Source organism: Rhamphochromis longiceps, linkage group LG10 (genome assembly GCF_057381845.1).
Source record: "Rhamphochromis longiceps isolate RC_006_pf linkage group LG10, R_longiceps_female_GT1.1, whole genome shotgun sequence".
Classification (NCBI taxonomy): Eukaryota; Metazoa; Chordata; class Actinopteri; order Cichliformes; family Cichlidae; genus Rhamphochromis; species Rhamphochromis longiceps.
In genome coordinates this window covers 26637157-26662837 of record NC_140566.1, presented here as the reverse complement: position 1 = coordinate 26662837, position 25681 = coordinate 26637157, and the positions used below count along the sequence as shown (strand labels likewise).

Sequence of the window (25681 nt, the reverse complement as noted above, 5' to 3'; positions counted from 1 at the left end):
CATGGTGGGCTTACATGCTGAGTCACACCCCAACAGCAAAATTTGAGACAGCTGGGTTAAATCAATTGTTATGTGAAAGTCATTAATATATATAAATGATGTGTTTCACTTTTATTCCAGTTTCATTGTGGAAAAAAATGCATTAAAATGATGAATTCTTTTTTCATTTATAAAAATGTCTTTGTCTTTGGTGTGAGTCCTTGGTTTCAACAGCTAACTTCGTCCAAAACACACAGCGTGACTCAGTGATACATTTCGTTACTGATCGCACTTGAATGCGCCCGACAAAGAGCCACTTTACGACTTCCCAAATTGGAAATTAAGAGGTTTTATGACGAGGAAGCGCATGAAAGCAGCACGTCGACCTGACCCAAAAGCGCGCTCCCTGCGTTTTACGTGTCTCCTCCCCCTCCACACTGTACGTGCGCGCACCTTTCTATCGCGTGGTGGGGATCATCCATGTTGCTACTAGTGGTGGAGATAAGGTTGTAATCCTGAGAGGCCCCGGAGACGTTTCTTGGGTTTTTGTATATGCTCTAACTCGGCGCTGACTGCTCCGCGTCGTGGACTGAAGCTCTTTTTGTCTCGGAGCGACACAGAGGCGGTAGACTCTGCGGAAAAACTTCACGTTTCCCTGAAATTGAAGGCGAATTCGGGCCGGGGGGGAGGACTGGTAATCCTGAGGGGGGAAGAAAGACGGTGGTGGGAAATGGCCACTCAGGTGGAGGCTCTCCTACCCGGCAACCCGCTTGCTCAAGCGAAGGAGCACGGTAAAGTGATCCGCAGTGAGCCTAAGGAGGAGGCGAGCGGCCGGGGCGACGGGGCCAAGCGGCAGACGGGTGTCGCCGATCAGGGGAGCGGCGGAGGCGGCAGCAGCAGTCCAGGACAGGGAGGGACCACCGGCTCGGAGGAGCAGACCTCCAAGCGGGCGACAGAGGAGAGCAAAGGCGGCTGTGACAGCGAAGACAAGCTAAGCGAGGAGGGAGTTAAAGGCGGCGGTGGCAACAAAAAGGACTTTACTGAAGCTCCCCCGCCCAAGGTGAACCCGTGGACGAGGAAAATGAATGCTGTGACCGTGGTCAGCGTGAATGGACAAGCACACCACGGTCTGTACCCTCCCTACGTGTTGATTTACTGGCTGTCAGTGTTGTGTTTAGTGTCTGCCTGCACAGGTGTGGTCGTCCTGCTTGCACAGGGGGAGTCATGGGGGTGATTTATTGAACCAAAAAGAAAGGAAAAAAGAGAGGCAACAGAATTGATGAACAAGCTCTAACTGTGGTATTTTGCAGGCTGGTTATATTTGGAGTTAAAGCCCTCCCTCCACAACCTCATAGTGAAGGCTATTCTTGGGGGAACATGGGTGGCTGATTGCACAAGTGAGCACACCCTTCCCAAAAAAAAGTAAAGGTGCTCCAAAGTGCCTGCAGCTTTTCTGAAATTTAAAGGTGCAGTTCAGGGATCCGGTACCCCAAATAGCCCTTCACTTGCGTGGACGTTTTATGGGCACTGTGTGTTGTGGTGCAAAGGTTGTGAAGTTGCTCACTGGTGTGTCATCAGATCGTGCATTTTCTTTTACTTGAGAGAGTTTTGGTGTCTCTTTCTTGGGGCTTTTTAGGAGAAGGAGCGTATTAATGTTTAGCGATGTCATCGTGCATGCTTGCTTGCATAGACTTTAAACTTTCAAGTTAGGAGGAGAAGACTGGAAGGAGAAGACTTCTGTCTTGATGATCTCTCTCCCCCTTCTTCTGCTGACACCCACCCTTGCATACAGCCACATCTCTGCTCTGCTGACACACACCAAGCTTGCCAAATATTTAAACCAGTATTTACTACTGTTTGCTTTTGGGACCGGTTTCGACACAGCATCAACCGCATCAGTCGATCGAGACATCCGCCCATGTCTCTCGCATTGCATCAATTAGCTTTAAAGGCACGAGTATGCTCGGTTGTGTAGCAGCTTAGCTGGCTAACAATAGCACACTGACTCCCTTTTTGGCCTAGTCCTTGGCCGGGCCCTTCTCATTCAGATGTTAGCCTAGCTCCCATGTGGCTAATACTCGCTTCCGATCAGCCCGTGTAAAGTACGTCAGCCTCTCAGTCGTTTAGAGAGCCCTCCTCGGTGCTAAAATTCTTGTCAAACCTGAAACATTTGGTGGTTTAAGCTCTAAAAACGAGCATGTTTGTTGTGAGACGTCACGTGTTTACTCCACGTGTTCCCCTAGAGAAAGGCATGAGAGCTGTTAGCTAGCTAGCTGTCTGCTTGGGCGACTTCGCTGCATTAGAGGGCAGATGTCGCATGTGGCGGTCTTGCCTGAGGCGGTCCGGGGGTTTTCGTGGTAAAGAAGCCGGTTGTCACGTCGTGCATGTGTTGTCAGAGTAAAACCCGGTACCTAGTCTGCTCCTCCACCCTGCTAGGTGTCGTTAGCTTGGAAGCTAGCAGGCAGATTTCATCGTGGATTTTATCTTATCGATCAGTGATCTAGAAAACTGATTACTATTATATTTTTGTCTGTAACAATTCACACGAAGTTGCCCCAGAATCCACACCGCTTGTCGATAATCTATCAGGTGGAGTGATAATTGGTGATGCACATGTAGGGGACAGTTCCCTGTCCTGTTAAAGCAACGTGGTTTTCATGTCTCACAGCCATGCGTGATTTCCTGCACGCCGGCTGTGTTGCAGCCGCTCAGTCAGGTCCGAGTCTTTGTTTGCACAAGAGCTGAAAGCGTGTGTAACTCATGCAGACTTCAGCCTGTACTCAGGGTGGATTGGATTGCTTCTTGCTCCTAAATCTGTCACATCAGCACATGAAGAGCCAGTTTGTAGCTTGCCAGGCAGCATTGCCCCCCTCCACCCCTTCTTTATCCTGATTGAAACCGGTTTGCTGGTTGACTTTTTGAGGCAGTGGCTCTAAACCTTTTTGTTTTCTTGTTTACTTATGATTCAAGGCCACTACCAGTGTTGCTGGGAAGTTCTAGTCACAGGTTTTTGTCTCCATGACTTATGAGCAGTTCCCTGAAAATAGATTTCAGTTTTTGGGTATGTAGGTAAACCATGGTTTTGGGTTGGGCAGTGATATAGAAATATGTCTACCATGAGGAATTTTTAATTCTTCTGTGTTTTTTGTCATTCCAACACTTTCATTCGCAGGAAGTGAAACTAAGTTTTGCACACAGGTCCCAGGTAAAAGCCAAGAAGAATGAGAACACATAAGGAATATGTACAAAAACAAACTTTTTTTTGTGAGAAAGTTTAGCATAAAATATGTCAACATACAAGTGTTTGCTTTTGCAAAATAGTTTTAATAACACACATATATGATGTTTACGACTCAGATGTTTCACAAGGACTGAATTTGGTCCAAATAAGCTATTTTATATTAATTGAAGAAATGATAAAATAAGTCTTTGTGGTTGTGTGGTTCCAGAACTTTTGGCTCAGTTTGATCCACCACACAGACAAATTCCTGACATAAAACGCTAGAGTTTTGATTTCAAAAACAAAACAATAGGTCAAGATTTTGCTCCTTAGCTAGTCAGAGTCATTGGTGGGAATAATCCTACTCTTAAGTGGAGTTCTGTAAGTGGGATATTTTAAATAGCCAGGGGATGCTTGTGGGTGTTTTTTGGCCATCTCTGATGGCTGTTGAACCGATGTTACTTTGCCAAACCCTGGCAAACCTTTATGTTGGTCTGGCTTTGCATCAGTGTCACCTTAAAAAGCTAATAGAAGTAGGCTTATGATTAGTTTCAAGTGATCATTTAGGGAAACTAAGATCCCCTCCGTCATGGAAATTGGTAAGACAGAAGGTGGAAATGGAGTTTAAAACCCTGTAAGCGATCACACTGTAGTTTCTAATCAGCCGTTTGTACTCTGTGTGTCCTTGAACAAGATCCTGGAATTCTGTTATGGATAAAGCTAGAACCTGCATGACTGGGAATGGTTATCCACATGTCACAGTGGGAGTATGTTGCTATATGTTAAAAGCGGATTTCGACAAGATATATAAAAAAAAATTTCCCCATGGTTCAGACTGATTTGGTTTCATATTAATGTCAAGTTTACCTTGAGTTTTCTAACCACACCTAATGTGTGCAAAGTAGCATAACATAAATCCTGTTACATATACAGTCATAATTACCGTTACCATCCACCATTTAAAAGAAAGATCATCAGCTGACTCATTATGAACATTTAACAGGAGTGAGAGATAAAATGTTTGACCCAGTAAGGACCTGGATGGGTAGTTGCTCCATGTCATCGTACAGAGTTCAGAGAGGACATTCTTATCAGACCTTTGAATTTGCTGTCCTAGAGAAAATACGAGACGACACTCTGGTTGAAATTTAAAGGCATGTGTAACCTTTCTGTTCAGAGATGATGGATCAAAATTAGTAAAGCGCAGTTTTTATTTGTTAGCTTCAGTGTAAGACTGTTAATATTTGTAGTAAACATGAGTGGGGCTGTTCTCCAGGGAGTGTGGCTTCATGTTTACTCCCCAAACCACCACTGGCGCTCAAGCACACCACACCAGTTTCCCCCAGACTGGCGTGTAAAGAGTAATGACCACAGGCTTAAAGGTGCACTGTGGAGTTACCATGAGCACACAAATTATGTTTACATCCGGTGTTGTGTACCAAAGCACTTTCTTGGGCTCCTTAAGATATGGCAAATGTTTAAAGCATTTCCTTTCTCATCAATCATTTCCAACAATGGCTTGTTGAGTATATTTAAATTGAGACTTCCCAGAAAGTTGATTCTGTTCATTTGGATGTTGCGTTTTCAGTGGGAGAAATGTTTCGGCACTCATCCAAGTGATTTAGTGTGTCCAGATGAACAGAATCAACTTTTTGGGATTTCCTTAATTGCAACCATGCTTTTCAGTGCCTTTGGCATGTCTTTAGGAGAAGTTTGTATGTTTGTTTGTTTTTTGTCCACATGCATGACACAACTGCTCTGTAGACCTACTGGAAGTCAAAACTCCCACAGGGTACACTATATCTTGATCTCCTTCACTTTCTTTGTGGAGCAGGGGGGGGGGACTGTGCCAGTGTTGTGTATGTGTGTGGCATCTGATTTTTAGCATCTGTTATCCACTTGATGGGACACCACCATCCTCAGTTGATTTTTTTAATGGTAGCGCAAAAATCAGAGCTTCCTGTCTCTTTTTTCCTACTAGACAAATAAATGACCAGGTACTAATATTGGTCCTTAATAAATTTAAGCTGCTCATCAAACAAGGATCGTATCCTCGTTTGAGTTGGACGTAGGCTGACTCCACTGCCATGGACTTCATGCTGATGGGCTCTTTTCTAGTGACGGGTGACGGGTTGAGCCATTACAAGAAACTCTGTGGCTTAACAAAGACTGCAGTACAAGACGGGGTGGAGTTGTAGTTCATTTGTGGGTGGAGAATCTTCACAGACAGCTGATTATATTTGATTTTTGTCACAAAGTAGTTGGTCGATGCAATATTTTAAACTGTGAAACGATGAAAGCTCCATTTGTAACATGAACACGTTTGCATGTGTACCCCACCACTGCTGCCTGTAGGAAATTTAACAAAACCAGGTGAGGGGTGCGATAACTTTGTGGCTTGCAGTTGTCAACCCTGCCAACCCCATGAGCTGTTTTTGTTTCTACTTCCTGTCCTGTTTACTTTTTTCCACTTCAGCAAAGTACATTTAAAAAAATCCAGTCTACCTTCACTATTACTGAGAGAGGTCTGACCTAGAAGCTGAAGCTGATGACCTTTAGATTTCTTTAACATCTGTAGTATGTTGTTTTGTGTCTTTCTCAGGCAAAGTAGGGCAATTAAAAGTGTTTTCCAGCTAATTTTCAAAGTAGTTTTGGTGATAACAAAAATCAATTAGCTAAAAACAAGGTGATATAGAGAGCTGACCAATGTCCAGTGCATAAAAGACTTGTAATTAGGAGCAAAGTGCAGCCACTTTGGCTAAACCACTCTCTTTCCTGTCCTCCTACAACACCTCACTGCTCTGTTCTGGCTCTGTGGGTGTTGCTTCTGGTACTAATAAAATTAAACAAGTTTAGTTTGCAGTACCAGGGCTGTTTTCTGGAGAGATTTCACTCCAGTTATTTACCATGACTTTAGTGTTTCAACCATCCATCCATTGTTTTCAACGGTCATAATAGCAGCACTCTAAGCAGAGAAGCCCAGACCTGACTTAGCCACCTTCTCTTTTAGCTTTTGTTCTTCAGCTCCTCTGTAATCTCTCCAGTGTATACTAGGTCTGCCCTGGGCCGCCGCCTAGCAGGACATATATGAAATGCTTCATCTAGGACAGAGGTCCCCAACCTTTTTTGCGCCACGGACCGGTTTATGCCTGACATTATTTTCACGGACCGGCCTTTAAGGTGTCGCGGATAAATACAACAAAATAAAACTAGTACCGGTACCGAAAAAAGATTTATTCATAACACACGTGAAAAGACCCAGGAAAACAGAGTTAACGATAAAAACGATAACAAAATAACGCTGAAAACCGATAAACCCTGAAAACTACACATTCTACACCTGAGCCTCAACTCTCGCGGCCCGGTACCAAACGACTCACGGACCGGTACCGGTCCGAGGCCCGGGGGTTGGGGACCGCTGATCTAGGAGGCATCTTAGCCAGGTACCTGAACCACCGCAACTCACAACTTTCAATATGCAGGAGTTGTTCTATACTGAGCCCTTCCCGAACAGCCAGACACCCTTTAGAGGAAATTAATTTCCAGCACTTGTATCCAGTTTTATTCTTTGGGTCACTACATAATTTTAATGTGATTGGCAATAACAGATTCAAAACGTTCAGTATGGATGTTCCTGGTAGTTAGTCTAGTCTAAAAGTCAGAAAACAATAAACTGAGGGCGGACTAATGGCTAAACTTTGGTAATGCAAATATTTCGTGTGTATTTAAGGTTAATGCTGTCTAATAATCAAAGTGTATTAAATGTTGCTTTAATGTGTTGCACTTTGTGTTGTACCTAACATTGCGTCCACTCCCTGAGCTACAATTTGGATGGGTAGCATGGTTATGTTGGTATACTCCTCTATAATTGAGCTTCAAATTTACAACTTCACAGATGGAAGAGAGACACTGTCATCTGTTGGGAATTCAGTGTTGGCTAATGGTGTCGAAACAGTAACAGGGCTGACTCGTTGTGGATCTCCCTAACATTGATATGACTCTTTCTCTCATTTAGAGATCAGGAGTTGGTGTTTTTCTTCACTCGGGAGTTTTGTGTGGGTGTAATGTTGCGTTCCATTTACCCATTTCCAGTTAAACGTAGTTGTAGTAGGACTGGAGGTGCAATGCATCTGCTGTGTTGTGTGATGAAGTCATGCTAACATGAACACACCAGCTAATCATAGTCTTGAATTGTCCTTAATTACTCAAATGTTCTTGTGTTTTTGAGAATTGGCACATTTAAAAGTATAACCTGGAGAGTTGTGGTTTAGTGCAGACATTGGTGTACACAGCCACAATTTTTGAGGTGATTTATACATTTTTCAGCTCAAAGCGCCTAAATGATTTAAAGTGTTATTTTCTTTTTGCTGTTGTGGTAATTGTCAGATGAGGTGTGACCTTAGCTTGGCTGGGGAGTCTGAAACAATCGGCAGATCTACAGAATACATGCAAATATAGATTGAGCTCAGTGCATTAGCATTCCTATAGCACGTACAGAAACCTTTGAGTAGAGGAAGGCAGTTCAACTGTCTTCTCTTTATAATTTGCATCACATGCCTTTAGTTTATTTACTTTCTATTGTCACCACTTTAGATTGTTTATTTTTAGCACACTATTTGTATAAGATTATGTGCTGCTTTTGTTTCTGTAGCATGGTATGGTTTTCATCTCACCTCTCAGTTGTAAATCTGAAGTACTCTGGTAGTTTGTGGCTATTCAGAGCTGCTCAGCGCTTTGTAGGGGGTTGCTGTTTTAAAATTAGCATGGACAACTCTGTTTTCTCCTGCATTTGTCCCAGCCCGTAGCTCTCGTTGTCATCTTTAATGTCACTAGTGAAGAGCCCCCCTCCGACTCCCCTTCTTGTGTCGTCACACACCACGGATCTGTTTGTTGGCGGGTTTTACGAGGTGTCGGGACACAGTGAAGGTTGCCATCCCTGAATGAGTGTTAACAGTTGAATGGGTAAAATGGAACTACAGCTGCAGACCAGGCTGCCACCATGCTTCAGCTGCTGAATGGGTCCTTAATGTGCTAATGGCAGCTCAGCTGACTGGTTGGCTTGTGTAAATGAGACTGTGTTGGAGGTTAGGGGGAAATTTGATAGCTTCTGTGAGCTTCTGTTGAACCTACAGAAGCATCTCAATGCTCTGGTGCTGCAGAGTTTTCCTTTTTTTTTTTTTTTTTTTTTTTTTTTTTTTCTCTGAAGATTTCATTACTGTCATATAGGGCTGCCACGATTTGTCGACTAGTCACGATTACGTCGACTATCAAAATCGTCGACGCGTCGTTTGAAGCTTTGTAAGATCACAAAAGACGCAGGAATAAGTGGCAGGATTTAAGAGTGTAATAACGGACTGAAACAGAAGATGGCAGCATTGCATGTACAAGGATGTCAGCTACCGTTAAACCCCGAAGAAGAAGAAGAAGCAGCTGTGTCCCAGAATTCATAGCGCGGCCCAGCGCAGTTTCCAACAATGGCGGCAGCTGGTTAGTTTTAATGTTACTCTTATTATTCTTTCTGGGTCACAAAATAAACGTTTAACATATTTTCAGGCGAGAATGTAGCTGTGTAAACCTCAAATATCTGCTCAGTTTATCAGGACACCACATATTTTCAAAAGCGCTCCGACGTTTTCGGAGACATCTGTTACCCACTAGCTCGTTAGCGAGCCGGGGGCTAGGCTCACTAGCGCCGTGAGAACACCGGACTCCCCGCAAATCGTTTTCAAACCCACCGCCGTCTTTCGCTACTCAGGTTAAATATATATGAGTCACTTAGATAACTTAAAATGTTATTGTTTGGCTTTTTTTTTTAGTATTTTATTTGTTCCTGAGTAAATCAGTTTGTCTGAGATTAAAGTTATAGTTTTTACACAGCTGAATAAACGTCAAGCAGACAACTGATTATCAGAAGTGTGAGATGCTCCAGAATTTACTCCAGTGTCCTGTTATATTTTAGATAGCAAGGAGTTTATTAAACTTCACCGAAACAATCCGCAAATTTCATTAAAATTTAATAAACTATCATCTTGTCTTTATTTTTAGTTAGCACAGACCTTAAACACTTAAAGCTGTAAGCTAATGATAGTTATATAAGAGCAGATGCTGCTGGTGCAATAAGCTGTAGTTTTGCGTCCAATGGATGATGATCTGATTAGTCGACTAATCGCAAAAATAATCGGTGACTAGTCGACTATCAAAATAATCGTTTGTGGCAGCCCTACTGTCATAGTCAAATAATGAGTTGACTGGCAAAAATGTTTATATTTGAAATGCATAACAGTGTCTCTAATTTTAGGAGTTTCTGCTTTTCCCCTCTTTAATGCCACTGCATAATGAGCCATTTTAACATGTGTGCTCTTGGGCTACGAGTAGGATGTAATGCACAGTTTTACATTGTTCTGTAGGAAGAAGGAATTACAACCAAAAGTTGAAAATGGAAGTCTTCAACATAACCAATCCTGTGTTGTTTTTTTTCTTAATTTTTTTTTTTTTTAAAGTGTCAGATAGCAAAACTGAGAACATCATGGCTTGTTCACAAAGTGTAGCATTGCTAAGCTAGGTAGCAGCCTAGTGTCTATTGTACTCACTGTACTGCACTTCTCCCCACACACTACACGCGTGTCACATACAAACTATAGTCCCTCTCTTAGGTTGTCCAGCTCGAGTTACTTTTATCTATCACCGGCTTGTGTCTGGACTCTGTGATAAAGGCACATCCCTCCAAGAAGGTTCGGGTGTGGACAGTTTATATCGAGGACGTGTCCAGTTGGTGGCACGTTGAAATATGACTTGGCTCCTCTGTATTTTTTTTTTATTGGCTTGAAGGGTGGGTGGGTGCCAGTTATATTTCATCTTATTCCTTTGTTATGAAGTGTGTACATTATGGGGGGAAATAATTGTGGTAATGTTCATGCAAACGTTGAATCACTTTTGGCATTTATAGTTCTGTGAAGCCTTGGACGATTAACCATTTCTTTATATTTTGCTAGGAAAATGGAAAATGACTGTAGCCCTGTATTTTTATTAATTTTGTCCCTGTCAGACTGTTTCGTATTTTTATTTATTTGGTAGATTCAGTGTCTGAAGATACTTTAAATTTCCTTGTAACGTTGGTTCATCGACTGACTTAGGTGCCTTTTTTATGTTGCAATTATTCATATGCAGTTCCAGTTACATTGGAAGTCTTGCATGTCGGAACTCGGTACGTTCCTGTAGGAAAGTCGATAAAGCAATGGTTCTTCCTTGCTAAGAAGCAACATAATTTTGTTTTGCAGCATATTCATGGATCTTGCTGTGCGTATTGCTTTTTTTTAGCGACTCACAAATGCACAACGGTGGCAGTTTGTTTGTTTATTTAAGATTCATTTTGCTGCTGCCAGCTTGGATTGTTAACCCCGGGTTGGTGGGGCTGCTCCTAAATTCTGAGTGGCAAAATCCAGAAGTTGGGGGGGCATTCCAGATGAAATTTGACTGGAAACTCAGAAATTCCAACTTAATCTGGAACATATCAATAGGGCAGTTTTGTGCAAGACGTTAGGCAGAGGAACTGGACTGAAAAGGCTGATATCTAAAGGAAAAGTATCTGAATACCTTTTTAGATAGCATGGAGAAATATTGCTGAAGCGCACATTTAAAACAATAAGAAAGTCTCACTCCTTGAAAGGGGGGAAAAAAGTAAAATGTGGGGTGTCTCAAGTACTGTACACAGTGTATTGAGATGTAGAAATCGTTGTCAGGCACCCATAAAGTGGCCACAGCTTTTTAAGCAGTTGAAGTTGGTATAATTGTTCAGCCCTTCATCATAGCTGATCATCACCCTTCGGGATACTGTTACAGTTTCGCAGCTTTGGTTTTAGTTCATTTAAAAATTGTTGAAGCTTTAAGTCATGTGTTCTTCACTCTGCCTACTGTTTATCACCCCCACCACCATCTGTCACCACTGTCCTGCCTGTACGTGACTCTGGCGATTGGACAGTTTTCATCTTATTCTTAACTTGAACTCTTTCCACATCTGAGGTGAAGTTAGAGCCCGGGTCGCTTCATTTGATGTGTGTCTCTGTGCTGGCTGCGAATGCAGCACAGAATACTGAGCGAGACATCTCCTAGTCTTTTTACTCCATGTGAGCTTGTGATGTCATCACCCTACAGATCACGTGACTTCAGAGGGAGTCTTCGACTGTGCATGCGCTGCGATTGTACGCGTTTCCTCCATATTTGGTTCTTGCATGCAGAAAGGCTTCCCACCCTCAGTGGTTACTCCGCTCTGTTAACAATTCAGACTGCAAGAGTGAGTAGAGGAAACTCAAGAGAAAGTGTCACACTCATAACTTGAGATGTTGGCTGTGACCAGTGTGTGGTGATTTTTTTTTATATTTTTTATATTTTTTTTATTAGGTGATTATTGCTTTATCCAACCAGTGATGGTTGTTTGCTTTCCTCGGTGCCTTTTGGGGGAAATGTGGTGTGTCTCAAACATTTAAACAAGATCTACCAGGATTTATTTTAATTAAAGAAATCATAATGGGGATTCTATGTTCAACACTTTTTTTTTTTCCATATATCAAGAATGTGACAGTTATGGGGGAAATTCCAGAAGCCAAATATGGAGTCAAAATAACAAATCTTTTGAATGTACAACCTCGAAATCATGATACAACACATGTGGGAGTGGAGGAAAAACCTGTGTGATTCAGACCACAAAAAACCCCCAGCGTTTGGCTGAGGAATGGGCCCGTTTCCCAACGCTGCGACTGTGTTTGTATAAGACTGCAGAGCCGACGTGGCATAAAGTTTATTTATAGGATTCACCAAGAGAGCCCCCGTGGGATCTTGGGGCAGGTACTGAAGCTGCTCCGTGCTGTAGGATTCAGGTGGAGGCCAAACACAAATTCCCATGAGGCATGTGCGTTGTGTAGAGTGGTTGTTTGGTTTGCGAGGATGGGGAGGGGGGAGGCACTCTTGGGACTGTTGATCGGGAAGGAGGACGAGATGTGGAGGAAGAGCTTTTCAGAAATGTGCAGAAATCTGTTTTGTCAAGTTAGAGCACTTGACTGCAAAATAAGTTTAAGTGTATATTACAGTAAAGCATTAGAATTACAAAATGAACAGATGTGAAGCTCCCACTGGAGTAACTTTAAGAGACAATGGCTGATTTGAACTGTTGGTTGGTAGTGGCTAATGTTAATGGTAGCCTCTGGCAATCCAGCATGCACAGCAGGCTGCAACAACCTTTAGTGAGCACTGTGGGGAATAAACATAGGAGTGGGTGAAATGAGAGAATTGAAAGAAGTAGTTGATGTAGTGCTTGAGAGAAGAGTCACTACATACTAATGTCTTTAGACAAGAGCACGCTGATCTTGGTGAAGCAGTTAAGCAGTGAATGGGTTTTTTTTTTCCTCTAGCAGCTGGAGCTTCTCAAACATTCACATTGGTATGTAAATAATCATTTTACATTCTGTCTAAAAATAATCTGTTGGTTACAACAGCAATCTTTTAATAGTCCTGAAGAGTTAAACGTCCCTCTGTTTAAACAGATTTGAAGAAATTTACATTTAGCATGTGAGCAAATTACAGTTTGCATGAGAGTGCAAGCATCTCAAACCTTTAGGGGCTATTTCTATATTATTAATGGATGTCATCAGTCTGTGCAGTTGTTATGAGTACTTAGTTGTGAGCTTCTGCTGGAGCAAACGGTTTCGGGGACTACCTGCAGGGAAAATACAACTACAACTATATGCTGCTGTCAAAGCACTAATAAAAAATTATGTAATGGTGTAAATCCAGTCAGCTGTGACAATTTTATTTTCTCGTGGTGTTTCAGCCTCTTCATTGGTGGATGCTAAGAGCATATTTATCACATTTTGCTCTGTCAAAATCTTTCTTCCCTCCATTTTTGTGTTTAGGCTCTTTACGTGTGTAATGTTAAGGCTTTTGTTTAAGTGGTTGCCCCCAGTGCTTTATTCTTGTGTTGGCCTATTACCAATGCTGAGAAAATGTCTAATCCAGTGCAGGAGCTAAAAGAAACGTCTGTAAACGCTTTCCCAGTAGGGCTGTGCGATATGACCAAAATCTCATATCCCGATATAAGAATTCTATCGTCCGATAACGATATAAATCACAAAAATGTAACATTTTCTGTAAATTCTGTGAATCTCGGGCAGCTCGTCTTGCGGGAAGTGTTTCCAGCTGCGCGTCCTTTACCCGGAGTAGAGTGTTTTAACCGATGCATGAAACGATGCATTTTTAGACATAAGTTGTAACGGCCGCTGTTTTCTTTGTATTTATTACACGGCGTGCTGCGGGGAAAAGCCCGTTCTAACGTTTGAGTCTAAGGTTTATTTTTTAGCACCCGGGCCCTATTTCAGGAAGCCGGTTTAGAAAACTCAGAGTGAAAAACGATACTCAGGGTTGAGTAACCCCGAACTGTCCAACTCGGAATATTCGGTTTCAGAAAGGCTGATAACAATTAGTTCAATCAACGCGGAGTTGCTTTAACCCCAAGTTAAGCGCGCGCACGAGGATACATAAAGCCCTGATTAGTGGAGCACAGATTAAGCGAATTACCATGGAGAAGGAGGGAAAGAAGGCGCGGTCAATGTATTTTACAGCGCTTGAGGCCGAAATTCTGATGGCAGCATATGCTGATAACATGCAAATTTTGCAGAAAAAAAGTAACACAGCCTCAGCTGCAAAAGAAAGAGAGCATGCATGGCAAAACATAGCCGACAGAGTCAATGCGTGAGTGTTAATTTAAACATTGATCTAGGGATTTCCACCCATTTAACACGTTATTTTATTATATTTTATTTTGTATTTTATACCTTTTTATTTTGTGATGTGATTTGAGCGCAGGTGCAACCCAACAGGCCCCCAACGTTCCTGGCAGCAAGTAAAAATGAAATATAAAAATATAGTCCAAACAGGTAAGGTGTAATTGTATTATGAGCCATAGTGCTTGGTCTGTTTGTCCGATGTAAATCAATTGCAGTTAGAGGCTACATTAATTTCCCCTCTGTAAGCACTTATTGAAATTATCTGAGCACATTATAAGTACATATTTGCTTACTCTGTATGCTCAAATGTGACCCATTATGGCCACTAGAAAAAAAGCGGAGGCCCGAAAAACAGGTGGGGGTCCTCCACCACCACCACTCACAGAGCCTGGCCACTTGGCTTCCACATTTGTGATAATGTTGGCAGCATCACATATGATCTTCACAGTGCAGAGAACACAAATTAGCATCCATTACTATAATGAAATAATTTGTTAGTTTGAAATGCTACAGGGAACTATGTACCTGTACATTAATGCTGTGGAAAGACTTCCTGTTCACATAGTCTCCTTCATTTACTGAAGGAGCAATGATTGGAATGTGAGTGCCATCTATACAGCCAATCACGCCTGGGAACCGTGAAAATAAATGTAAAATTTAAGTAGTAGTTCAAGTATCACCACATCATGTATTAAGTTTTGTTCATCCTGCTACCTGCAATTTTGTGGCATCCCTCTTTGATAAATCTTGTGGGTCTATGACCGGGGAACACCACAGACGAGTACAGGAGACGTTTCAGTGCAACTGTAACATTCCTGACTGCCCGACAGACGGTAGCCTTGGGAACGTGCTCAGCGTCACCAATATTATACAGAAAGCTCCCGTTTGCAAAAAACCGAAGTGCAATACAAATAATATGTACAGAACTGAGAGAATGTCCGCGATGTGTCACATGCGCAATATATGGCCTGAGGATGTTATCCAAATAACTTATTGATTGTGCTGAGAAAAGGTAACGTTCGCACAGAAAATCATCAGGAAATGATAAAATGTCCAAACGCGCTCTGATCACTCTCTCCCGGCGGAGAGCTCTGCGGAGTATTTGGGCTTCAAGATCTACTGGCTCTTCAAGGAAGGGACACGCCATGTCTGACACTTCCTACTGTCAGGTTTCCGACAAAGAGGCGGGGACAGTCAGGGTTAGTTGTAGTAAACCTGCTAGGGGGCAGGTTAGCTTCACGGAGTGTGTCGTCATAGTGACTCACTCAGGCTTCAGCTGAACTCGCTTTGTGAAACCGAAAACCCAGAGTTTTCGTTAACTCAGGGTATACTTACTCAGAGTTTGCACTAAACCGGCTTTCTGAAACAGGGCCCTGGGGCCTGTTCTTCGTACGTCGCTTACTACATCCAAGATCAAATGACACATCCAAGACCAAACCATCGCGCTAACCGTGAGCTCGCTAATCCGGTTCCCCGAACACACCTGCTGTTGACGATTAGTACAGCTGGACGCAGTAATGTGACATCACTGGGTGTCGTAAAAGGGGCTACGCATCGATAGTAGAAACATTGATCGGCAACCCGCTGATTGGTCGGCGAAAATGTCGAAGGAGCGCGCTCGGTATTTTCCGGCAGCAGAGCAAGAACTCATGAGTGAGGGATTTCAGGAGTTTCAGAGTTTAATGAAAACGCAAGAGAACACTGCAAAGGCTGCAAAAGCAAGGAGAGAGGGGCTGGCAGAAAGTTGCTGACAAATCAAACTCGTAGGTAATTTAATAATAATAATAATAATAATGGATTGGGTTTATATAGCGCTTTCCAAGGCACCCAAAGCGCTGTACGATACCACTATTCATTCACTCCCACATTCACACACTGGTGGAGGCAGCTACGGTTGTAGCCAGGCTGCCATATCGCGCCATCGGCCCCTCTGGCCAACACCAGTAGGCGGTAGGGTAGATCTATCATATGACACTATATTGTCCAATATCATATGGCATTATATTATATTATAATATGTTATATTATATCCCCTTTCACATTAGAGCCACAACAGGACCCACAAGAACATGGGAACAAGTAAAAGTGGAATACAGGAGTATTCTACAGAATGGTAATATTTATCTCTTAGATTGCTTTTCGTCTCTTGGCAAGGTAATACTGGCCTGTAATACTCTGTTAGTTTGTTCATAACAGCAACCAAGAAAAGGGCAGAGGAAAAAAAGACAGGTGGTGGTCCTGCACCCCCTCGTCAACAAGTTGGTTAAGTAAATAATACCCTCACGGGAATATCGATATCTCTCAATGAGCACACTGTCGCGCTGAGCTAAAGGATCCTGTCTATCCCGCAATATACGCTGAATTCTGAGGACTCTCCTTATCAATCTTGCACCTTCCGCAATGGGTTGGTCGCGTATACGGACAGGACATGGCTGCGACAGGCTTCCCAAATCCACCTTCGCTTTTATAGCCGTGGTCTCTCATCTTGATTACACGAAGTAATTTACAATTACTACTCTGAAATATGAATTACATCTGTAATAATCACATACATGTAATAGAATGTTAATAGTACATTTCCCTTTTTTAGGAAATGACCTGTATGTATCTGTGTGACATCAATAAAAGGATCAAGTGCTGCATTATCTTTAGTTACATTGATGTTATTTATTTATGGTGAAACAGTGGTGGAATATCGCTGTTGCTTTCGTATAAATGAAGCGGACATACCTGCGTGGCCGCGATCTAATCCTGTTTACATAAAGTAAACCTGCTCCCGAGCAGGTTTACGCTTACGGCTCTGTTGCTATGACAGCAAGTCCCGGATGAGCTTCGGGGAACCGAACGATCCAGGATCACGCAAAATCGTCATCAATCTAATCCAGCTAACTTACTTGGCGAGGTACGAAGAACAGGCCCCTGGTGGTGCTTTTTTTACTTCTCATCTGTAAATAATCTGCTTTCACGTGATTCAGTTTATTTTGAAAACTCTCAACAGGATCTTGAGCTTTATTGTGAAAGGTTTATGTGGAACATAAACAAGCGGACACGCGATGCTGTTACCGTTGTTGTAGCTAACCACAACGCATTAAAAACAGGCGCTTGTCCGTCCGTAGTGTGGTTATATAAAATATAGGAGAAAGAGAGAACTTTAAGAAATTAATACAGTGACCATCAAAACGATGAAAAAATATTGCTGTAAACAGTTTATTTTGTGACACCACGAAACAAACGATAGCGTAAAATGAAACGATAGACGTTTTTATATCGTCATCCGATATATATTGTTATATCGAACAGCCCTATTTCCTAGTATCTGGCACGCAGACACAGGAACACTTATCTGTAACGCTTCCTAGAAGTCTTAAAAAGGTTCCCGGAGGCTGAAAGTACCCCGGTGTTACCCGACTCTGAAGACTCACCTTTCAACTCATTGTCTATCTTATTTTATTTATTTTTTAAGCATTTAAAAATGTAACAGTCGGTGACTCATCTGTAACATGCATGAGAATAGGTCTCGCTAACTTAAGTAGCCATCAGCATGGAGCAGTCTTTTTGTTTGTTTGTTTTTATTTGTAAATGGAAGTGCTGTGCGGTTTCTAAAACATATACCCCAGATAGGTGCTCCTCAGTGGGGTAAAAACATGTCCTAAAAGCAGAAACTTTTAGGACATAAATTAAAAAATATTTAATAAAATGAGTAGAAGTACAGCAAAGAAAAACTTGAGTTTTCATCAGGGTCTAACACTCAAACTGTGAAGCTTAAAAGGGGAATAAAGGTGTGCCACAGGCTGTGCTTTCTTTGATCAGCTGATGCGCAACTTAAGCTACATATAATTTAGTCTTGTGTACACTGTAAACAAAATATGGACACTCCTTCTTATAGTAATATTCAGTTAGTTTTAGTTCATGACTGGCTTTCAGTAGTTTAACACTTGTTTGTGTGCGAGTGCAGCATTGTTTGTTTAATTGTTGTGCATTTAGATTGTATTTAAGTGGCTTTGCCTCAGTTCATATACAGCTGCTGTTGAGGATCGGCAAACAGCAAATGGTGAAGTTGTTTGTATCATTTTGATTTACTTTTAATGAAAAATGAGCTCGCTGATTAATTCTTCTCACTGGGTGTTTTAGTCGGCCAGCGTTTTGTACTTGTTTCTTCTTTATGCGCAGGAAAAATAAATTATTTTCTTTTTAATTCTGAGCTTTTTTTCAGGTTGGCACCACGTGGTCTGATGACGTGATTGTCGTACACTTCCCTCTCCTCCTCCCCCATTTACATCTTCACTCATTTTTTTTTCTCTGTAGGGTTTCTGTTATTTAGCCATTTCTCTTTGTAACACATAGTCATACCTACACCCATCTTTCAGTTTGAGAGTATTCAGTAGCACAGTTGTCAGAGCTTTATTACAGTTGCCCCCATAAAACTTAAAATACAACCAGCCTGTACTCATACCTGCAGAGAGGGTTTTTAAGGTGCCAAAAGTCAAAAACACTTAAAAGTCATGAAGCAAAGCTCAGGAGTGAAGGTTTGGGATCACAGATGGAAACTTTTTGATGTGGTGTAGTAAAGTATTGTGAAATGGGCCACATTAAAGAGATTAAAATCTACAATTTGGCTTATGAGAGCATTTTAAATAGGTGTTACAGTAGTTGTGTAATAATTCTGAAGCATTATGACGCAAACAGGACGGAGACAACTGAAGGGTTGTCATCAGTTTCAGCCAAATGCTCAAACTGATGCTAGAGTCACACTAGTGAAATTAGAAGTGACCAGCTGTGCAGCCACGCCCGTTCAGGTGCCGTCTTCAAGGTGACTTTTGTGCGATAAGACGCTGTCCAGCTGCTATTGTGTCAGAACAATAGTCAACAAAACCACAAACACTGTCCAACATCAACAATAATTCCTGTGGTAAAATATTTTTACAGTTGCGTCCTTAATATTTCAAAGACCTGAACACAAGGCCACATATCACATTTATTTTTTTTCTGCTTTTGGGCAGAAGCAATGAAATTTGTGATGGATTTCTGTGGTTTAAATTGAGTCCCCTTAATACAGTTAACAATACAATTTTAGCTTCTCAAGTGACATTACAACTATAAAGGTATCATGAAATAATTGTTAATGAGGGAAATGTTGCATTTGTTTGTACTCTTGGGCTGAAGCATTAAATTAGTAGAGAGGTTAAGTTAATGGCTATACCACGGAGTCTTGCTGCAATAATCAGTCACTGCTTGCATTACTTAAATGCCCTGGAAGGTAGTTAGATACACAAAGAGCATCTTATGTGAACCCACTGACGATGTGACTGCCTGAGGAGCATCAGCTTATAGTTTGCCTAACATCTTGGCCCAGGGAGGCTCTCCTCTGACCTTAAACGATCATCTGCAATCATCATGTGACGTGCACTGAACACTGAGCAGCCCTGTAAGTAATGCCTACATGTCTGTCGAGGAGGATTCCTAGCATGCGGCTCAGATGATCATGAGGTGGCAGTTTAGTTCAACAGCTTGCTTTTTAGTACTGAACAACACTTGATTGTCCACTTTTTGCAGAGTTTGGTGGACTATGAAATGTAATTACAGTTTCAGGAACTAGTCTGGTTCATTGCTGCTGTTGGGTTCCCAGAAGTGGTCGAAGTGATATTTAAAAAAAATAAAACTAAATAAATTGCTGTAAGTGTATGAACAATTAGTTACAGAAGTAAAAGAGATCAGTTTGTGAGAAAACATCAGCAAGTCCTTCTAGTGGCAAATCTTTCCACCTGGTGACGTCTCCGGGATGTTAGTTGTGCAGTCCATATTTTAAGAGGGAGACGATGTGCAGGAGGGATGATCTGATATCCTCGTGTTGGTGTTGTTCCCAGTAGAGCAGGGCGATATGGCCAAAAATATTTATCACGATATATATTTGAAAATTTGCAATAACGATATAACTGACGATATAATTGATGCGAGACAAAATACAACTCCACAACATTACTAGCGCAAAAAGACAACCTTCCATTTATTTTCACTCAAACAAGAAGCTGGTTTTTATGTACATTAAAGCTTTATAAAAATGTAACAGTGCAAATGCTAATTCCTTGCTGAAAGTTTAACCAAAAGGCATTTCCAGTAGAAATGGGCTGACATATCCTGAGCATAACCATATATAATATCCACTGAAGTTAAAAAGAGGTGCTTTGCAACATTAAACTGCAGTGTGCAGTACGTATTTTTGGACCATAAGGTGCACGGGATTATAAGGCACATTAAGCGAAACAAAGCAGTCAGATAAATCAAACTTTATTAAACTCATTCTTCTTGCTTCCTCCACTTCTGTACCATTGATTCATTAATGTTGAATTCTCTAGCAGCTGCTCTATTCCCATGTTGTTGCAGTATATTAATGACTAACCTCGTATTGTGGATGGATTATCTCAGTTGTTCTCCTGACTGAAGTTTGGTCCGTTTACAGCATCCTGCCATGCGATTGCATTTGTCTCTAACCATGAGGAACCTTCACGTTAACTTTTATAAGTGGAAAAGTGTTAGTGTTCGTCCTCCAGCTTCACTGTTTATGTTATGCTAACATAGCTGTGTCGCTAGCGATCACGTAGCACATCATTATATACCAGCTAGCCCAACTTCAGTAACCCTACAAACGTCACTGCTGTTTAGTTTCCTGTCTTCATTTATGTTGGAAGTGATAGCAGAGCTGTACGTTTGAATTTTTTCAGAAATCTCTCAGTCAGAACGTGCTATATCATGCTTAGGTAACTAGCGAAACTAGCGAGCTAACTTCCGCTAGCTTCCTGCTAACTTCTAACTCCGTTAAATGTAATACATTTTGTTTTCATGGATGCCTGGAAGTTAAACTTCATAGTTACCCCTGGTAAGGCAGTAATGCTGATCGTTTTATTAAAGATGAAAGAATTTAGACAGTTTTTAACGCTCAGTGATGCTGCAGTGTTCGTTTGACCTGAAGTATACGGAGTTTAGGACCCAGATTACTCCCAGATTTAAGAGCATCTTAGTCCGACAAATACGACAATAACGACGGCCGCTTGCATGTTCTGCAAAAAAATGTGCTTTGTCGTGTATCTGACGGACAAACACCAAACCAGTTCCACATCACTGAAGTTGCACCATTTTTACAAACCAATTCTGGTTCATCTGTTTCACTCAACAATCGGCCATGTGCGTATGAAAACAAAGGCACTGCGCATGCGCGTTTTACTCCCATTCTATCGCGATATTTCATTTTCCTATCGTTGCCTAACATTATACCGGTATTACCGTGAACGGTATAATATGGCCCAGCCCTAGTTCCCAGACCATCATGAAAATGTTGTTCCAGGTTCAACATTGCAAGTGACCAATCACATTGTTGTGACGTTATTCCTTTGCGCGCTAAGCCATTCGTGCATTTATGAAATTCCAATGTTGCAAGGACAATATAAATTCTGCTTACTGTTTATTAAAGGGTTAGGGTCAGGGTCCATTGATCGGCGGACAGAGGCGGTTTCACGCAGCTTAAGTACAGTTTTTTGTTTTACGCCGGTTTTTCCCGAAGTCGCAAAAGTATGACGTCACAACATTCTGATTGGTCACTTGCAATGTTGATCCTGGAACAACATTTAGTATGATGATCTGGGAACAACAGCAACACAAGGATATCAGATCAACTGTGCAGGAGCACGTGCACAAACAGTTGTATCTGGTAGTTATTAACAAAAGGGGGAGAAAATTGGAAACATCAACTAAACCATGTGACTCTAAAATAAAACTAAACACAATGCACACTTACAGGAAGATGCCACGTTTTCTCTCTAATCCCATTGCTTTTGCATTACCAGCCTCATTTACCTGGGCACTACCACTTACACAGGTAAGGGAGGGGTAATCAAAACATAAGTAACTTGATAGATGCTGTTAATGGTAAACCTGGCTCCTGATGTCACTTGTCAATTTATTTTTTATTTTTTTAAAGATTAGAACCTATAATAGATACTGTGTCCATACAGTCAAAGAAAATCTCACTTTTTGCTTCTGTTCTGCATTTACTCGCTCACTGATGTAATGGTCATGCAAATCTATCTTTAATAATCCTAATACCACCGAACAGCTGATTTCCGAGAAAAGCAGATGAATCACAGAAGCAGTATAGAGTATAGCAAAAATGGGCAAGGCATCACCCCTTTCACAGAGGACTGTAATTTTTTACAGAGAACATAATTTCCTTAGGGATTAATAAAGTATTCTGACTTTTGATTTTAAATGCACTTTAAAAGTTGGTGGTTTTGCCCAACTAAAACAGCTCCTCTAGAGTTCTGATTGTTGGAGGCCACGTCAGAGTGCTCTGTCATGGTGACGAGGTAGAAAGACTCGAGGAAAGTGTTTCCTCCGTTGTCCCACTTCCTGTGATTAGGCACAAAATGAACAATCATGCACAACAAGGAGCAGTGAGAAATTTTTGTAACTACTATTGTTCATACACTAAGCAGATAAGAGAGGGCTAAATGCTTGAGGAATTAACACGGATTCCTTGACTAAATAAGTGCAAAGTTGTTACGCTGGCCAGTGTTTCAACATGGGTCTGCTGACAGGAGAGCAGGAGTTTCAGTTATGCATTAACCTGACCCAAATGTGGCTGGAGTTTAAGTAGGTGGGTGGGTGGAAATCTTAGGTGTTTGCAGATGCATACCTGTGTTCAGGAGGATATGTTCAGTCCTGTTTGGTAGTTGAGACTTGGTCACAGAACAATGTGACACGGGCAAATGATCCATGTGTCTTTGGATCTTTACTTATAAGGCCAGTTAAAGCTATTTTTGGTGCTGAGCATACCATGAACAAACTATCCAGCTGAGGAGTGCCATTTGCTCTTCCTAGCTATTAGGAGAGTACAAATTTTAATTTTAGAGTTGCAGGATTTTTTTTGGAGGAAAATAAGTTTGATGTCAGGCTTTTTGCGCAGTTGCTGGACTCATAACTTTGTGCGGGATCTTCTGTGGAGACGTTTATCTCTTTAACTGAAGAGGCAGGGGTAATAGTTCACACTTTGTCCACTTTTGGCTGCACATTTCTATTTTCCTATGAAGGTCGGGAACAAGGATGTACAAATCTAGGTCAAAGTAAACCAAAGTTTTCTTCCATTAATTGTAAAAGTCTTCTACTTTTAGTGATTTTGCAGGTTTAAATTCTATTATAACAAAACAGATTTCAGGGATTTTTGTTTACTTGATTTCACTTGTGTCTCAAATTGTATCTGTTGGAATTTTCCTAACTTTGGTGGTAAAATGACTACAGGCCAGGATGATTGAAAAGTCCGGTCATGAGGCCGCCTAACACTGGGGGGTTCCAGCTTAAAATAGCAAACCAGGTTAGCGCAGAATCAGGTTCCTATTTGGAGAAATCCTTCGGTTTCCACCTGCCATTAGTGAGTTTTATCAGACTGGCACATTCATGTGACATTATCAGCCGCGATTAGTGTAAGCGGCCAGCTGCTGACGCAACTTTATGCCTGCTAAGTGTGGGATGTTGCGTTCGCCACCTGAAACGTCACCAGGTTATAAGAAGCTTTTGTTTAAGGGTAAAAAGCTGCCAGTTTCACAAAGCAAACATTTAGCTGTTTAATTATTTCACACAGCTTCTTTATGAAAGACTGCATTGATGAAAACAAAGTAGTAGCCTGGGAGATGGACCTGAAGTCCTCTGATTGGAGCTAATGAGGGGCTGACTAAAAATTGCGCTGTCTGTATCTGCAACAAATCCTTTGTTATTAGAGAAGATCTGCAAATTTGTTGCTCATAAAATTGTTCTTTTAAAGGAAGGATGTTTAAAAGATAAATAAAAAAAAAAATATACACACTTTCCGCCTTAGTTTCTAAATGGGTTATTCAGTTACACTGTGATTCTCCTGGCTGGTTGATGTTGAAAGAAAATGTGGTTTTTGAATGTTCTTCATACCGTTTTATCTAAATAGGCATTGCACAAATGTATTAGCGATCAGAAAGACACCACGCCCTCGCCCTGTTTGTTAGCTCATGTTGCGTGATTGCTGTCGTATGTTGCGTCCCATCTTTGATCTCTCCAAGAAATCATTTTTTATTTACTACGCAACTTCTGTTGAGTAATCCTTGGGGGATACAAGGCTCCTAAACGGCCTAGCATGAAGCAAAAGTTAAAGACTGTGTAGTGTCAGGAAGCTCAAATTAAACCACTGTTGCACAATCTCCTAAATTCATGGCTCAAAGTTAAACAATCAGTCTAAGTTTGAAGTCCAGGAATCATGTAAATGAAGTCCAGGGATACTACGGAACAGTAAAGAGACATGAGGTTCAGCTCGCAGTCCTCTATTTGATTAAAAACAACTGATTTGAAGGTTGACTCTGATTATTAAGCCTGTGTGTAAGGATATTTGTGGCTCCACATGGGCTGAAGAGTGATGTTGAAAAAGAAAACCTCTGCCGCCGCCTCCTCTTCATCTGCTTAATGTGACCATCTTGAGGTCTTTAGCATTGAATTGCTAACCAAACTGGTCAACTTGCATCATGGGTAATGTACACATATTTCTGTATAGAAATTTTAAATTCAGTGGCTAATTTAATATAATTCCATGCGATTAGCTGGCGAAGCATTTGCTGTGGCTTTCAGTGTTTTCCTCATCCTCACTTGTACTTAAAATGCCTCAGAATCGGCTTATGACGGCGTTCCCAGCCTGGGAAAAAGAGAGTGCACAACAGCAAGCATTGCGATGAGAGAATACAATCGGAAAGCCAAACTACAGGAGAACTAGTTAAATTCTGGATCTTCTTTCTTTTGATGTTTAGTTTTGTCTTTAAGATAAGATAACCTTTATTAGTCCCAAACGTGGGAAATTTGTTGGTGCTTAGACAAGCGTCAGACAGATGCCCAAATCAAAAATCATATTTACTACCTATAGTGGATCTAAGGGGAGAAGAATTCTCCACAGTCATGCTCTCTGTAAACGTGACTTTTAGTTTGTTTTTCTGAATGCTTATAAGACCAACTTATATTATACAGTAGACTCTTGTGTTTGCACTTATCTCCCTCATCCTTCCCCCGTACACTTTTACTGCACTTCTTAACAGAGCTGAATAATAAAAGGCTGTAAATTTGTGTCCATTTAGAGTTCATTCAGTGTTCTTTAAGTACATAATGGGCTTTTTAAATCTCAGTATGCCTCTGAATTGGCTTCTTACACTGTCATGACACACATTTCTTTTAATATTTTTATTTATTAAATTATTAAATAGTTGAAACTCTTCTGCTGGTAAATTTCCACCCAGGGAACAACTGTAGGTTGTTGGTCAGTTTCTACCCAGCAGTTGTGGGTTTCTCACCCAGCCCAACCTTTTGTTATTCGTAGTGTTGTTCTGTTTCTAACGCTCTGACCTGTGAAGTGGACCGTGATTAAGAATGGGTTTGATTTGGGTATCTGTTTGTCGCTTGTCTAAGCACCAATTAGATTTTAAGTACTTTAAACTGAGGCTACATCATCAGAACTGTTGATGCCAGACCTACTGCCTGCTCTCAGACATCTCATTTGCCAGTTGGCCGTCTATCAGTTTTCAGCTGCAGTGAGATGAACCAAAATGAGAAAACAAGAGGTTTGTTCTTTATATTTTCTTATCAGTTTCTCCGGTGCTAAATGAACAAAGCTAAAACAAAGTAGAAAATCGGTGGTTGATATTGGATGTTGGTT

At 41.4% G+C, this 25681-nt stretch overlaps 1 protein-coding gene across 7 annotated transcripts in view; it reads left to right on the top strand.

Annotated features, from left to right (window-relative positions):
• The first annotated feature begins 423 nt into the window (after positions 1-423).
• larp1 (La ribonucleoprotein 1, translational regulator) overlaps positions 424-25681 on the top strand; it is a 53159-nt gene continuing 27901 nt past the window's right edge. For all 7 annotated transcript variants that reach the window (XM_085421137.1, XM_085421136.1, XM_085421135.1 and 4 more), the window contains exon 1: positions 424-1106. In XM_085421137.1, coding sequence (XP_085277263.1) covers positions 710-1106 — 397 coding nt within the window. In that variant the 5' untranslated portion in view covers positions 424-709. The remainder of the gene's footprint in view (positions 1107-25681) is intronic.